We start from the raw sequence: 17,700 nt of genomic DNA on the forward strand, positions 1-17,700 counted from the left end.
AAAGTAACTGAAGCCAATGATGGAACATCTGCAAGGCTGGGTTCCCCCTCGCGAATGCTTGTACGTAGAATGTTAACAAAGCAAGAGTCTAACCACGAGCTATGCAGCACAAGCCGCACAGTGCAAGACGTACAAGACATACTAGTAAGAACAGATATTGTGGGGATAGGCTGTAAAGATAAATAAGGTGTTAATAGTCGGAGGGTAAGATGGAACACACTGTTACCAACAGCTAATTTCCTCACGCGCATTTAATATAGCCCAATGTGGAAAAATATTGAGACTAGCTGGTAGGCGGCAAGTCAATGTTCATCCTAGGTCAGCCATCTCTGATCCCGTCCCAGTGATGGTAGTCACACGCCTCAAGCCTTTTGATGTGATGCGTCTTCCACCTGGTCTCGCCAATGTTTGCTGCTGTCACCTACTTTTCAACATTAGGCTGTGGAGGCACACTAGGGGGAGAAAACTATAATTGACTTGTGGAACATGTCAAATTCGTCCCTGCACCTAAACATTTTAAAGCAGAGGCCTCTCTTTTTAGCACTGATGACCTTCCTTTCAGAACTGAGGTCCAGAGTGTTGATGGCAATACCACAGCTCCCTCTCAAGTAAGCTAGCAAGGAACCACTCGCTTCCTGCAGCTCTGAGGCTGGCACTACCCCTCTAGAAATGAAACTTTCAATAAAGCTCTCTACTGCTTGTCTTCCATATTTTAGGGATCAACAACATCCCAGTAGACAACAAGAGCAGATGTATTTACTTGCCAAATTGGGGAAATCCTTTAGGAAGTCCTTGACCTCATTTTCGAAACCGAGGTTTCTCCACAGTAAATGCTTCTGGCACTCATTTGGACACAAAATGTGACTTTTCGCCTCTTATAATGCAGTGGAGCCCAGGAAGCAAGTAAATGGGTAGATGCTGCACTAAATGAGGAAGTTCTTAGATACCTGACTCTTCGGATTCCACGTTTCCTCCAGAAGATCACAGAGTCATCGAGGAGCACTATGAACGTGGTGTCCTGTTCCATCTACACTGAAATGCCCACACCCACCTATATGTTTGGGCCATGGTTACCTAAGAGCTCTCTCCTTTGACATCTTTGAGGTCTTGGTAGTTGTTAGGAAATCCTCCAACAGAAACCAGTACTAGAGCATGTGGCGTAGATTCTGCCACTGGGAGGTAGAAGAAAACACTGACCCACATAACTACTGAGTTATTGACATCAAGTCTTCTTTGCGTCACCTGCCAGTAGATGTACACGTGCATGGCATAGCTCACAGCCATTGCAGCCTGCAGAACAGGCCTGTGGAGTTCTTCTCCATGAACAAGAAAGCCATCACATAAATCTGAAAGGCATAAAGTATCTGTTCCCTTAATTAGTTGTCCACTGCCTGCTGAGACTTACAAATGGGCCTGGCCAGGTTGATGCACACACCTTTTGAGCCTATGGCCTTGTGTGCCATAACCCCTTCATGTCAGTAGGCTTCCAAATGGTTGACCATAAGATAGTAAGTTGCAAACGCTTAACACCATGGTACTTTTCTTGGATTTGCAACTGCGCTCAGTACTCATGCCACCTATGTCTTGACACTGCTGTCCGAGTTGCATCTTCATCCTGATGCTTCTTCTACTGAAGATACATTACATCCGTGCCTTTTGGAGATAGTGATGGTCATTTAGTGACTGCTAAGGGCACAATTAGCAGATGGATGATGTTATCTATCACACACTGTTACACTTTGAATGGAGCCCACATTCTATGGGACAATGGTGATGTTGGTAGTGTACCAAAGGCAAGTTCTTCGTAGAGGCATAATATGCTATCCAAATGCATTTTACCAATGCTTAGTCCCACAAACCAAATCAAAGCCCTCGATTCAGAATTCACTAGGAAGGTGTCCTCTGTCAGTCTGGCTGGGTCATGCTTCTCCAAGAAGTAGCTCATGGTAGTTACAGGTAGTTTTCCAGCTGTCTATAAGTAGCTCTTCCGTGTGCAGTCAATTAGAAGCTTTTGATTGGTTGAATTAATGCATGTACACCAACATTGAAAAGTGTGTATTTAAGACAAAAATATGCGTTTTTTCAGAAATCATAATCTCATGTTTGGAGACAAATGGGGGAATTTTCTAAATATATATTTACTGTTGATATTTGAGTGATAAATCATATGACAGGGGACCTTTTATTAATATTATTACATTTTTTTACATTAATGTTGGCAACCAAGTGGCTGATGCCCTGAGGTGATCACTGTACGCTATCTTACATACTGTGGCCACTAATGGAAAAAGATGCCTTTCTAGTGGCTCCATCATTCTAAGGCCCACAGTATGAAGTGGCTTGTAATCCGTTTGAAAAACCCATATGAAGTAGTGTTTACCAGGTGTGGTACTTTCTCCTAATTTTGAGTTTTTGTCTTCTGAATGAGGGATATCCTTGGAACATGGTGTTTTTGCCAAAATTTCTATGCATTCAAAGCTCTTTTTTCTAAGGTAAATTTTGACAGCTATTCACTCTCAGGGTAAAATGTCAGAGGTGTGGGGTTTCCCGCTAAACCGATAATGCTGTCTCGTAATGAAGGTCTTAGTGTGCCCTCTCTCTCTTATTATTAACACTTGCCTACCAGCCTCTCTACCAAGAGCCTTAAAATGAACATCGTCTTGACGAATATCACAGAGTGGGCAGAATTGTGCACTTTGGAAATTGGTCTCCTGGGAGGTTGGGACTATTCAAACGCAAGAGGTCTGGAAGCACTACTAACTGCTTTATCGACTTGGCTCTCCTGATAGTCTGGAGATCCACTATGATGCACTGGGAGGCTATTCGGCTACTAGAGCTGTCATATTGGTACGCGGCTACCCTCACATGGAGTAAGGCCCATTCGGCAGCCCTACAACGAGAAGTCCGGGGCTGCGTAGACACTCTAATGCACTAGAACAGACGCCTTATTACACGAATTACAGACACTGTTGGAAGAACCCTAGCTGCAAATCTTGCTTTGCGAGATAGAATGATCACTGTGCTCCACTACACCATCCAAATGCATTCCTTATCTGTCCCCGCATTAGATTGCATGTTTTTATAGGAGTATGCTTGAATTTAACTGAATTTAAGTTGTATTTGAATGTCAGTTCATCTCTGTATCAGTATTCTAGATTAGGCCCCATTAACGTGAAATTTCTAGATACGTGCTACGATTTGCACGTAATTTCTACGCTGTCCATCATATGATTTTTATACTTGTGACCTGATAATTACAGTTACGTTAATGTTTTGTTCATTCGTATACTGTATTGAACCAATATCTCCTGCTGCACACCAATTTGCTAACTTCTGATGTCCAGATCCTACTGGGAACAATTATCGTACTAATGATCAGGATATGCATTTATTGCACACTGTGCATCTGTATGACTCTTTTAAAATCAATAACAATTGGTTAAAAAACAGCCTTAAAATGAACATTGGCTTCTACAGTCAAGAATGTAAATGTTGATGGTCTCTATATGTGTGTGTAGGGATGGAGGCGTGCCACTCCTGAAACCTGGTAGCATTTGCAAAGCCCTGAATTAGCAGTTGCTGCTGCGGCCACTAAATGACAGTACACACAAACAGTTGGTAATTGGAAAGCCTAGAGCAGTGGTTCCCAATCTATGGTGTCGGGACCCCTTCGTGTCCGCAAAACCTCCTCAGGGGGTTTGCGACCGCTTAGAAAATTAAATATCATGAACAGATTAATAAAGTCTATATAAAGAAAGTGGCTAAAAGTACAATTGAACATTTTAAAACGTACTGTAAATGTCAAAGAATTGGAAAATGGAGGATAAAACTTAAATTAGTATCCTCAGATTGATTTGTGGGAGCACTGTAGGTGCATCAAATATACAGTATGGGTGATGTGTGGCTTCAATTGAATTTCGAAATCTCCACCCTTTTTATTAAGAATGTTTTTTTAATTTGTATTTGTTTGGAAATTAAATAAAATGTTTTATCATTTGTGTATGTGTTTGATGAATGCTTGTTTCTGTATTTTTTGTGTATTGTTTTGCGTTTCAAATCATCGACAATGTTTAGGCCGGGGTCCCCGGCTTCCAGTAATGACTCCGTGGGGGGTCCCCGGATTCCAATAATGATTCAGTTGGGGTCTCCGGGATCCATTTATAATAAAGTGGGGTCCACTGAAGTCAAAAGTTTGGGAACCACTTGCCTAAAGCCTCATAACTATGAAGGTAACCTTATTCTTCGGATGAAAGCTGGCAGTAGCGAATGTTTCCTCCACTTGCTTTGCAAGGATAGCACAGGAAGCAACAAGCATGCTAACACACATTCTTGCAGTAATAATGTGCCATCACTTCAACTTTACAACCTAACGTCTCCTCCCTAGAAAGAACTTTAGAAATCTGCAGCAGTTACTTCCCCAATGTTATTGTTTTCTTTGCCAGGTTCCCAGACACTGGCAAAAAACAGTTGAATCCACTGAGAAATAAACTGGGTGGTGGAACCACAGAGCCTCTTTATTCAGCAGGGCAAGGATCACGCATAGAAAAACGTACTTAAGGAAGTGCTAGTAAAAGCGTCATCCCTCACACATCTAGCACAACATGGTGCATGACATCACAAGTGTCCCTCGCATTCACAGAGCAGATATGGCATGAATAGTAACAGTCCACCCATTCTTCACGTGCAGACAATAAATACAGCTGAACATTGCTCAACACATTCCCTAATCCCGGACAAACCACAGAGAACCAACACTGCAGTGTTCTCAACTGGAAATATTCCAATATGAGGTCTCCTGCCACGTTAGCTCTCCCAGCAGCGCTCTCCGTACATCAACTCCTTACCATGTGATCGCTTTAGGGGGTGCCCAGGCTTGAAGTCTGGAATGATGATTGGGATGAGAATGGGCAGCAGGGTTCCTTCTGTAAACCAAAAAATAGAAAGCGCTCAAGAAGAGAGAACAGGGGTAAGCAATATGTGCTGGTGTTTACAATTGTTCAACCTGGCCGCGTTTATTTCCTAGCACCGGTACATATTTATGACAGTCTACCACATGGTGGCACTGTGAGATCATTTTTTGTTTAAAAAAATAAAGCACATGAGAAAGTATTTAACAATTCAATTTACGATTTAAAAAATATTAATAATAATAGGATGCTCAGGCCAGCTTTATGGCTTTGGTCACCTAGTATTGTCAAACCTGTAACATTTGTAGGACTGCAATGGTAAGTACGTTTCGTTGGTATTGGTGTTAGATAGTGCTGCTGGCAGCGGGTGTTGCGTTGTGCAGAGCGGCCTGTAGGATATAGCGGCGCTCCAAAAGTAATGGACCCAACACAAGTTGCAGTAACCATCTGACCACGAGGTCCAGGCCCCGGGCCATTAGTTACATCCCTGCCCTACGTCACGGCTACTACAATTACAGCCCCACGTGACAGGGTAACAAGAAGATATCCCCTCTCACATGTTGCAAGTTGAGACGGACCCATCCCAACATAACATTCCCCCTTTACCCAAATAAAACAAAAAAAAATGCTAAAACTAAACAAAACCTGTTAGGTTCAACACTGAATACCAACAAATGTCACTGTGATACACACAAGGTTGCCTTACTGATATCTAAAGAAAAAAACACCACCACATGAGGCTAATAAAAATGCACAGGTATGGTATTACCACTTAACAATGAAAAACAAACAGTCAGCTTAATACGGAATGTTTTAGCTTCGTAGAATTTGCTGGGCGAGGTCGCAGATCATGTCTCCCCATGCACTGCATTGCCTCTTAGTACCTGCTTCATCCCTGTGAGGTTCAGCCTCATAGATACTGGAGCTGCTGTTGACCATCTAACCACTCAGGCGATGACGGAAAAAGTGTGCAGGTTCCACTTTGCAGATCACTGACATTGTCCTCTGTTTCCGAACTGGTCCGTTGGCAGTGTACCATCGGTGTTCTCCGGTGCTGGGTCTGCCTGCCGGTATAATTTAAAAAACAAAGGGGGTTATTCTAACTTTGGAGGAGGTGTTAATCCGTCCCAAAAGTGACGGAAAAGTGACGGATTTACCACCAGCCGTATTACGAGTCCATTATATCCTATGGAACTCGTAATACGGCTGGTGGTATATCCGTCACTTTACCGTCACTTTTGGGACGGATTAACACTCCTCCAAAGTTAGAATAACCCCCCAAATGTTCCTTGTGATTGTTTCACCAAACCTTCGGGCCGTGACCGCAGGCTATTTCACTGCACTCACTTTCCATGGTTTGACTTCAAACGGCAACAGGAACTTGTTTCCTGGTTATCTGTTCTTGAGAAGTACCCGATCAGCAGTTCGGACATCATGTTGGTTGACCCATCTCCTCCTTGATGTACGATCATTGTGCATCCTGCGTCTATGCGATGCATCAGCCACCTGGTCTCGGAATGTTCTCCCACAGGCAGAAAGGTGTCTCTCACCATCTGGTTCATACACTATCTGCTGGGGGACACCCTGGTAGTAGCATGCAGAGTGAAACAGTACTCCCCCCGGTAAAGCGTACAAAGCGCACTCCATGTTCTGACCACTGCCCAAAGCAATTCTTAAAGCTTTGTTTAAAGTCTACATGAATCATTCTGTCTCACCATGTGCCTGCGGCCAGAGAGGAGTGATCTTGCAAAGACAAGCTCCTCTCGAGGCCAAGTACTCAGCAAAATCTTGGCTAGAAAAAGGAGGACATCTGTGTGTCCTTTGTTCACTCAACACTCCATGAGTGGCCATAACCTTCTCCAGATGAGGAATGGTCTGGATCGCTGCTACTGAGTCTAGAATTTCCACTTCAGGATACTTTGTAAAATTATCTCTCACCACCAAAATGTGGCAACGATCAGGTAGGCTCCCAAAATCTGCATTTGCCCTGTACCAGGGAACGAAGGGAATGGACTCGGTAATGAGAGGTGCAGGTGGTTCGGCTGGATCAGGAGCTTGACACATAGAACATTGTCTCACAGTGCGTTCGACCCAGTCATTCAAACCAGGGAATCATACTTTACACCGGAGCATGCGCTTTGTTTTTACTACTCCTTGGTGGGCAGAGTGAGCCAGGTCCAACATTTGCTTTTGCAACAACAGTGGGATTATCAATCGAGAGCACCTCAGGAGACACCCTTCGGGGGAGACAGCAAGTTCACACTTGACATTGTGTAACAATGACACCATCAAACGGGCTTCATGTGTGAGTAGGTGCCCTGAGGTTACTGCTGAGATTGCTAGTTGGAGACAGTCATCGGACTTGGTTTCCGCTACAATGTTGTCCAGGGCGATGGTCAGACGCTGTGACCGCTCCACCACCAGTCGCGAGTACTCCTCCACATCTTCAGCATCAGAACCTCACTGACGGTGGCTGGTCTGGCATGACGAGACAAGCAGTCAGCTGGATTTTGAGATCCCGGGTGGTATACCACTGAGAAGTGGTATTCTTGTAGCTGAAGGATCCCTTCTCGATCCTTGGGGTGGCTTAAAAGATGATCCATTGAACAGAGGTATGAGTGGTTGATGGTCCGTGTGACCTGTAAATGGTTGGCCGTTAGTATATAAGTGAAAATGGCGACAACCCCAATGAACTGCAATGGCTTCTTTTTCAATATGAGAGTATCACTGTTCAGTGTTTGTTAGAGCACGACTAGCACATGCCACAGGAGCCCACTCACCATCTTCTCGCTTTTGAGATAGAACTGCCCCGAGGCCAGTGGGGCAGGCATCCACTAGCAGCTCAGATTCCTGGCAAGGATCGAAATAAATCCAGGTGTCTTGAGCTGGCCCCAATTACCAACCTGCCTCTGCTTTGGTCTGTTCCCGAAGCAGGTCATAAGGGTGGCCCTGTTTTGAATAAATCGGCTACAGTATGTGACCATCCCCAAGAAACTGCGGACACCTGAAACATTGGTGGGCGCTGTGTCTGACTGAATGTCACTAACTTTTGCCGGATCAGGCATGATCCCATTCTCAGAGAAGCAGTGGCCAAAGAAAGCAATCTCCTTTTGGAGAAAAGCACATTTCTCAAGGTGTAGGGTGAGACCACTGTCCTGTAGTCGCTTGAACATCGCTCTGAGCCTGTCAAGGTGTTCCTCAATAGTTAGAGCATGTACTAGGATTCACCGCTGACACTGATGACTCCATCTAGTCCAGCCAACACTCCCCAGATAGTATCCTGAAAGAACTCAGCTGCATTCAACACTCCGAGTCGCTTGTACCTACTTAAACCTACAAGGGTTGAAAATGTTGTAATGGCTCATGACTCTGGAGCTAACAGCAGCTGATTGTACCCTACTCGGAGGTTCATCTTAGAAAACCATCTCGATCCACTCACTTCAGTGACAATGTCATCTACGGTGGGCGTCAGATGACGTTCCAGATGGATTGCCATGTTAGGTAGATGCATGTCCAAGAAGATCCTGACCTCATCAGTCTATTTCGGCTTGTGAGTGATAAAAATCGGGGACACCCAAGGTGTTGGGACGTCCACCCACTCAATAATTTCTGCCTGCTCCAGTTTTCTCAGCTCGTCCTCCACCTTGGGGCGTAGATGGGAAGCTACCCATCAATGTCTCAGGACGACTGGCTGGATTGATTCATCAATGTGGAGGTTTGTGAGACGATCTTTCAGACATCCAGTGCCATCAAATAGTTGTGAGAATTCGGCCAGTAAATCACCCACACTCCCTAGGGGCACACTGAATGCGAAAGAGACCAGATTGAGCTGTTTCGCCAGCCTGCAGCTCAGCAGCATTCCGGATCGACTCTTGGTAACATACACCTTGGCCCGCACTGACTGTGACGTAGGCGAGATCTCTGTTGTGAATACTCCCGCCAATGTAAGTGGCATTGAGGCCCCAAAAGCATATACCTGGGTGGCGGTGGGGTGTAGAACTGACCGTTTCGGGGGAGTCTGCAACACTGACTGTGCCATATTATTAATGGAAACTCCGGTGTCAATCAGAGCCAGAATCCGGTGGCCTGAGAGAAGAATGGTGTACTTCGTGATGGGTTGTTGAGGGTGCCCTCCTGGCTGCATGGCATGTATGACATGCACCGCACCTTCCACATCATCGTCGCCATCCATGTCATCTTCGTCACCTGGGGTCATTGGTGTTTGCACGATGTTGATAGACCTGGATTTTTATGTCTTTTGAGATGCAGATAAGTGGCATACTTTGGTGAAGTAATTTCATTTATTGCAGATGGAGCATCTCTTTCCTTGGGCAGGGCATGACCCTTGATGGGAGTAGAGTACCTCACATGTGTAACACACCTTGGCCCTTGCAGCAGGTTTAGGATGAGTCCTTTTCTTGTCTGCCCCCATAAACGTCACTGTGTTGACACGCTCTGTCTTTACTTGTCGCTGTAGCACTGCTCCCATGTGTGCAGCGCGCACCTTCGAAAGTTATTTTGACGGCCCCTTCGTAAGCATGTCAGACCTGGACATTCCTGGTACCTGCAGGATACTCTCCTTTAGCTTAACAGATAGCCATCGTAGTGAGAGCCAGCTTTAGAGATTGGTTTGTAAAAGGTGGACCATACTCCACCACCGACTTCCCCAGTTTCTGAATGGTGGCGCCCCCTAGATGCAGGAGCATGGGGCGCCATCTGCCATTTTCCAGTGCCACTGCCGCAAAGTATTTTTCCGGCCTCTCCACCCAGTCTTTCCACCGAGCTGCCCATACAGATGGGGGACCCTCAATTACAAAAGGCTAAAGAGCGGCAACCCTAGCCTTAGGGGACCAATCAACAGTACGGTGCACAGGAAAAATTGTTCATTGCATCTGCTGGGCAAAGTGTGATGAACACTGGTGGCCGCTCTGTCTGTCAGGCAGGGAGGTCTATCATGGTGTGGAAGCAGGCTTCATGTAAACATCAGGAGCCACCACAATGAAAGAAGAAAAGAATCCCTAGGCAGCAAATGACATGGGTTTACAGTGGTGTAGTCAGTATAATTTATTTTTTTTGCGCTTAATTCAGGCACCGTACACAACAAGGAATGTAAGCTATTCCAGGCAGCAAGCTGTACCACACCGCAGGCAGGCCAAGAACGGTGAGAGGGATGCATGGTGGGGGTAAGGTGCATGGGTGGGGAACACACCGCTCTGCCCCACGTTATCAATTTGATGCTCAAAAAGTAATGGAGCCGGGAAGGTGGTGGTCCCTGGGGCCTACTAAAAGCCCATAGGAGGGGAGCCCCATGTGCCCCTTCCTTTTCTAATTCCTTAATTCCCCCAGGACCTGGCCCATGCAGGGGCCAAATGAATTTACAGTGTAGGAGCCCACGTTTTATTTTTCAAATCACAGAAAAATACGCAGTTCCATTGGTGGATTTTTCAAAGATATTTTTTAATGCTTTTTAATCCTGGCAGTGTCCCTAGGGAAACCCTGCACCAAGGTTAGGGGCTCAAGGTATCCCTTCCTCGGGCAATTTTTTTTTTTTTGCTTCAATTTTTTATTTGGGACTTGGCTGAAGCAGAGTACCAAAATGGAACCGAACAATTCCTGGTTAAAGTGTTGGCAACCAATTAGATATCAGCATGGGAACAATTGGATCCAAGGATCCGCTGCATCCCTAGATATCTATATTTATTTTATCTTCAATATCTTAAAAACTACTGAATTGATTTACTCCAAATCACAAAAAGTACGCTTTCTGGACCAAGAGCTAGCTTTCTGCCAAACTTGGTGTAATTTTGTGCGACAGTTTGGGCTGTAGTCGCTTTGGGATCCCCACTTTAGCTCAGCCCCCATTTGACAGATCACCCAGAAATTTTCAAGACAGCGACTGAACCCACGTTTCCCATGGAAACTAGGACCTAACTATAACTATCTACTGGGCCCCCAGTAGGTGATATATAGATAGATAGATAGATAGATAGATAGATAGATAGATAGATAGATAGATAGATAGATAGATAGATAGATAGATAGATAGGATAGATCATAATCACCACAGATCTCCTTGTTGAACAGCTGAACGGCGGCACCAATTCCCGGGGATCAAAACAAATCCACTATGTAAGCTATGCCAGATGATTTGCTTCAATCTGATTACATGACATTAAAGGCTATATATATATATATATATATATATATATAAAAAACACATTTAAAAACTATGCATAATATATATATATATGTATATATATAGAGACACCAAAAACTGCGCTGTACACAAGGGATCCTTTTCTTAATCATTTATTCAAAAGGCAAAGCATAAGATAAGACCGATGCGCTTCCACTACGATGAGTATTTTTCACAGTACCATGTGCTTTGCCTCTGGAATAAATGAATAAGAAGAAAATGATCCCTTATGTGCAGTGAAATTATTGGTGACGAGAAATTCAACAGAGGATGGTTGACCTCTGATGTCAGCACTGGGTGTGAGCGCACTGCACAATGTATATATATATACATTCTTGCTTTTATTACTGTCCCTGGGTGGACCAGGTCCGGGGGCCTGTGTGCTTGTAGAAAATAAGAACGGGCACACCGGCCCCCCTCCTATGGATCTAAAAAGCCCCAGGGACACCACCTCCCTGGGGCCAATCATTTCTTCAAAATAAATGAGGGGGTCCTTATACCGTCCTGGGGACCACCACCCCCCCAGGGCCAGCTCCTGCTACCTCACTAGGTGTCCATAACTATGCTATGTTATGTTATGTAAAGTTAACTTGGTATAGCGCACGAATCAACCGGAGGGTTATCTCGGCGCTGCTAGGTATGATAAAGGGCATAGAATCTAGAAAACAGTAGTCTTTAGCAGTTTCCTAAAAAGCTGGTAGTCGGTGCGTATGCGGATTTTGTAAGTCAGTTGATTCCAATAGTAGGGGGCCAGATTAGAATAAGTTCTACCCCCTGCTGTAGATTTTTGTATGCGTGGAATAGCCAAGAGCGCTTTTCCACTTGATTTCAGTTGCCTCATAGGACAGTAGGGCATGGGGGAGATACTGTGGACCAGAACCCCTTAAAGCTTTGTGGGTGAGGTAGCAAATTTTGAAGATGACTCTTTTCCTTATCGGTAACCAATGCAATCATTGCAGGAGGGGTGTCGACGCCGTCCCATATGGCACATTACAAATAAGGTGGGCAGCAATGTTTTGTACTACTTGTAATTTAGCAAGTAGGTTTGCATTTACAGAGGCTAGCAGGGCATTACGAAAGTTGATTCTGCTGATTATAAGGCCCTGTACTAATGTTTTCCTGGCTGATATTGGTAGGAAGTGGGGGGCTTTCCTTGGCACAGGCAGAATGTGAAAGCAAGACCTAGTCTTCCATAGTCAACAAATTATCAAGGCGGAACCCAAGATTTTTATTACTTATTTGGGAGTGGGAGCAACGCCAAGTTCTGCTGGCCACCAGTCATCAGTCCAATGGTGTTGGGCTTTCCCAAACAATAATATCTCTGTCTTGGCTGCATTGAATTGCAGGTAATTACAAGACAACAATGCAGCTAATGCATTCATTCTTGACAGGAAACATGTATTGGTTATTGCTGGATTTCTTAGTTATTGCTGGTGAAAAAGCTAGGAAAAAGCACTGACAGCGAGGGAAAGTAAGGAGGCAGCACTCAAAAAACATTGTGAATAGACAAGGAAAAGACAGTGAGAACGAGGGATAAGCGGGGGCACACAAAATGTAGGGGGAAAAGCAAGGAGACAGCAGTGAAAACAAGGGCAAAGCAAGGAGAGGGCACACAAAATACAAAGAGGGAAAATGCGAAGACAACGTGACAACAAGTGAAAACGAGGGAAAAACAAGGGGTGGGCACACAAAAAATGTGAAAAAAGAAGGAGAAAGCAGTGAAAACGAAGTAAAAGCAAAGAGAAAGCACACAAAATATAGTGTGGAAAAGCAAGGTGAAAGCTGAGAGAGTGGGGGAAAAGCAAGGAGAAAGTACATAAAAAACGAGGGAAAGAGCAAGTAGAAACCAGTGAAAATGAGAGAAAAGCAACGAGAAGGCACACAAAATATGGGTCAAAAATCTAAGTGAAAGCAATGAAAACAAGTGAAAAGCAACTAGAGGCCACAAAAAAACAGGTGAAAAAGCAAGGTGAAAGCAGTAAAAACGAGTGAAAAGAAAAGAAAGAGCACACAACAAAATGGCAAAAAAAGCAAGATGAAAGCAGTAAGAACCAGAGAGAAGCAAGGAGAAGGCACTCAAAAAAGGGGGACAAGGGTAAGGAGAAAGCAGTGAGAACAAGGGAAAAGCAGGGAGACGGCACACAAAATACTGAAAAAAGAAAGGAGAAAGCAGTGCAAAAAAGTATTCTTTTTCAAATTGCTGCCATGAAATCACAGCGGATTTGCTGCAAAAATGACAAAAAAAACAAGAGCAGGTACGGAGTTGGGTGCTTATAGGGGTTGGGTGGTTAAAGGGGGTAGGGTGCAGGGCCTGGCTAGAGGCCAACCTCTGCCACGCCTTCATGCCGTAAGGTAACTATAGCTTGCACCCCCGCCATACACTGCTAATTTTACTACACATTACAACATATTAAAATCAATGTAGTATTTGCAGAAAAATTATTGATGAGAGTTATAGTTACCTTAGGGCACAATTTATAGTTACTTGAACTATCTCTTACTATAACAGCTGAATTTCTGTGGTTTTCTACGTTTGAAATGTGAAAAGCCTCTGTCCATGCACCTAGGATCGGGAACAATATCCCTGTATCTATCAGGACTGCTGAACTCTGCTACAATTTAGGAAAGAGCTGATGATTCACCTCCATAGAGTGCACTACATCGTGATGCAGTAACAGTTTACACACCGACTGCCCTTCCTATCACCCACTGACTATGTCTGCTGCCTTTCGGTTAGGTTTGAGCTACATATATATTTCACACATACATAAAGGTGTGTGTGTCTACTGGAGCATCTTCCTCCTTGGCATGGGCCAACATGAGCAGGAAATCATGATGTGCCTTCCATACAAAAAATGTGCAAAAGTGATTTTTACTCCTACAGAAAGTGTAACAAATTTTGTAAAGTTACACTTGTTAACACAGGGAGAAATACACACAGGTGGCAACAACAAAGGTTGTTAGCATTGACCCCTGTTTTGGGGGAAAGAAGGCTCAGGTGCACGTCCAGTTTCTCCAACTGTCTAGATGCGCATGCTGTTGAAGTGTTGACTTCGGAGTCACATCCCATGATCTGCCACTAATCTATAGTGTGCAAAATAACCTCGTACTAATGGCTTTCCACAATCAAGAAGGGATCTTTGCTGAGATGTAAGTATCCTTTTCAATAAGTGTGCATGCACAATTCTTCTTGGCCATTTGTAGCAGCGCTGTGAATTTCAATAATGATCACATTTGCTGAATTGGGCTTCTGTCACCATTACTTAAAACAATCACAGTCTCTTAGCACCTGTCACCAATCTATTAGTCTTCTTCCTTCTCCGATCAACTTATAGAATTAAAGAAAATAATTTGGTGGGACACAGTGCTCTCTTGGGTAATAGGTCTAGTCCCAGGCACTTCAGTTATTAGGACATGCTATTTCCATAAAGTCTAAATCTAAGAAAGAGATAAGAAGAGATAAGATTTTTGTTATGATGCATGAGCCATCTGCTAGCAAAAATATATTGTTTCTATTGGCAGAAAGTTTTCATAGTTTATCCAGTCAATCCGTTAGCACGTAATATCCTTTCTTCTTTCTTAGTTCTGTTATGTCATACGTTTCTGGTGTAAATAACTAGGATATACCTTTTCCTCTAATGGAGACATCAGTCTTGGCTATTTGGGAGGCTAGGGATAATAACCTCAAGTACCCTCGGCAAAGCAGTAGTCAATACCAGAGTGCCATTATTGATCAACTCTTCCTAGAATTAAGCAACTTTAGGAGAAATCCAGAACACGTGCATTGCGGTCCCCTCATTTTCATAGCCTTTAAATCATCCATCTTATTTAAAGTTATTGGACGTATGGGTTTTGACTGATTTTAATGTTCTATATTCTTTTTTACATGGAGTTCCATTACTTAAGAGAACGCTGAGGAATTTGTTGCTCCTTCAATGTTGTTTAGGTAGAGTATTTTGGAAAAGCGCTGCAATAGAAAATTAAATTTTCGAGCTCTGCCCATAAGGGTTTGGCTTAATTCTTAGACTTCATTGTTTGTGCACTTGGCTGGTCGAAAGGACAAAACTAACTGAGAGTTACTAGTATTTAAAAATGTCCACCACTACTACTAAAAAACGGTACACCGTGGACTCTAACGACCTTATTGACATACCTTAAAAAGCAGTGAAAGAAAAGCGAATGCATTAATCATATAAAACATTGACAATGAGAAATCAAACAAAAAAGGGAAGGGGAAAGTGGATAGGAGAGAAAAAAAATTACACAACATTGTATATGTAATAAATAATCCCAAAAATGTTTAGTTATTTCCCTAACAGTTCTATATGCCTTTAATTTCGGTCTATATATCAGTTCTCACCTGTTTCCTATATCGTTCTGTCATCTATCTGCATCCTTGCTGCATATGCAAATATACAGATAAATAAGTGGCCGTACATGTGGAAGACGCATTGATTCAAACCCAGCAACACAGCTTTAATGTTTTATGTTTATTGGATGTTAGAACCCCATCCCATAAGGGAGGAGATACTTGACCAAAATGGATTGAGGCGGGACACAGAAAGAACATATGTGTACAATCAGCATGTCTGCTCTGACATTGTAGCCAGCAGTAGACTTTGGAACAGAAACTTGAAAAGGTTTTACAGGGATTACGTAAATATGATGAATGGACACTAAAATAGATATCTATATTTCAGTAAAAGTTGAAACTATATTTGACAATGCTTCGCTTCACTTGTTTCTAAGAATGTCCGGATCTCCTCTGTTTCATCTAACCCCCAGATCAAGATTCTATCCAGAAGCATCAGGTTTAAGTTTTTGAATAAATCGTGCAACAACCTGAGCAGGGCACATCATAAAAAACAAGAGTGAGATTGATCAGCTAGTGCTTGGTGCACCCTAAAGTGCTGGGACAGTTTTCAAGTTGCCCCAGCAAATACATATTGACTGCTTTGATAATTATGCCACAATACTGAATTCCAACTAACTTTAGGCAAGGAAAATCAGAATACTCCACATGTTGCTAGATTGTGTACATTTCTGAAACTTCAGATGCAACACAATCCCATGCCTGACAACATCTTTGTCACAAATTAGCTCTAATTAAATTACTTTTAACGAATATAAGACTATTGAATATCAAATTCCAAATTAATGTCCTGGGTGTATGGAGGGGAAGTTTTCCCGAAAGAGCTCATGTACTAAGTTCTTCAACTTTTTGTGAATTTCAGATTTGTTGGGCACCCACATCATGTGAATGTTTCTGTGTGAATGTTTCTCCAACCATTCAGTGGGTGTGGAAACCAGTCTGTGCGAGATGTATGATGTTAGGAGCATATTTATACTTTTTGATGCAAAACTGCATTAACGCAATTTTGCATCAAAACGTTTAGCACCGGCTTGCTCCATTCCTGAACGCCAGCCAGGCGCCATATTTAAAGAATGGCACAACCCGGTGCAAAGGGTGGGCTGGAGTAAAAATAAATAACGTTAGCTGGGTGGGAGTGGCGGTATGGGAGATGGGGGTTTTGCACCAAAAAATGATACTAGGCCAGCCTAGCATCATTTCCTGATGCAAAACCATCCATACCACATGACTTCTGTCTTAGAAAAGACAGGAGTCATGCCCACCACCCCAATGGCCAGCATAGGGGACCAGTGTCCCCTGGGCGTGGCCACTGCACCCTGTGCAATGCAGGTGCCCCAAGTTTGGCCCCCGATGGCACTTTAATTAAAAAAAAAATTACTTACCCATACTTACCCTACTTACCTGGGATGAGGTCCCCATCCTCCGGTGTACCTCTGGTGTGAGTGGGGGTGTCCCTGGGGCTTGAGTAGGGCACCTGTGGACCCATTCCCCTAACGCCTGGTCTGACCAAGGCGTTAAATAGGAGTGCAAAGCAAGCTGTGCACCATTATTTAGCCCCTCCTCCCACCCATGTCATTTTAGGACAGGGGATAAATATGGTGGCTATGGGGTTAGCACCATTTTTTAGATGGGAACGCCTACCTTGCATCTCATTGATGCAAGGTAGGTTCATGCATCTAAAAAATGGTGCAAACTCTAATATTTTGACATTAGACGGGTCTAACGTCAAAATATAAATATGGAGTTAGTTTTGCGCCGAATTTGCGTAAAAAAAAAAGACGCACATTTAGCACAAATGGAGTATAAATATGCCCCTTAGTTTCCACAAATGCTGCATTTACCTACTGGAAATCTTTATTACTCCGAATCCCAGTCTTCCTTTTCACAGTCTTTAGGTCATGAGGTGCGTTCAATACTCAGGCAGGATTTTACCATCCTACCCTGTTTCCTTTCCTCTGCCTTCTATTAGAACATTGGAATGTTCGGATCTCCATTGCAGACAATGGAGTGCTCCGGGCTTTTACTGGCCGGTAACAGCCCGGAGCCAACATTCCAATGTTCTCTTTGTTCACAGCAATAGCTGTGAACAAAGCCTCACGGAGCCCGAGGGGATTTTAATCCCCTCGGGCTTCGTGAGGAGTTTGTTTTAATTAATAGAACATTCTGCCCCCGAGTGGCAGAATGTTCTAATAGCCTTAGAACCTGCCGTAGTGAGCTCTACCGGC

At 43.7% G+C, this 17,700-nt stretch overlaps 1 protein-coding gene across 1 annotated transcript in view; it reads right to left on the reverse strand.

Annotated features, from left to right (window-relative positions):
• Positions 1-17,700, reverse strand: part of LOC138259279 (SPARC-related modular calcium-binding protein 1-like) — a 425,517-nt gene that overhangs the window by 110,428 nt on the left and 297,389 nt on the right. The window contains exon 7 of the mRNA XM_069206897.1: positions 4,845-4,922. Within this exon, the coding sequence (XP_069062998.1) occupies positions 4,845-4,922 (78 nt within the window). The remainder of the gene's footprint in view (positions 1-4,844; positions 4,923-17,700) is intronic.

The sequence above is a fragment of the Pleurodeles waltl genome, chromosome 9 (genome assembly GCF_031143425.1).
Source record: "Pleurodeles waltl isolate 20211129_DDA chromosome 9, aPleWal1.hap1.20221129, whole genome shotgun sequence".
Lineage (NCBI taxonomy): Eukaryota > Metazoa > Chordata > Amphibia > Caudata > Salamandridae > Pleurodeles > Pleurodeles waltl.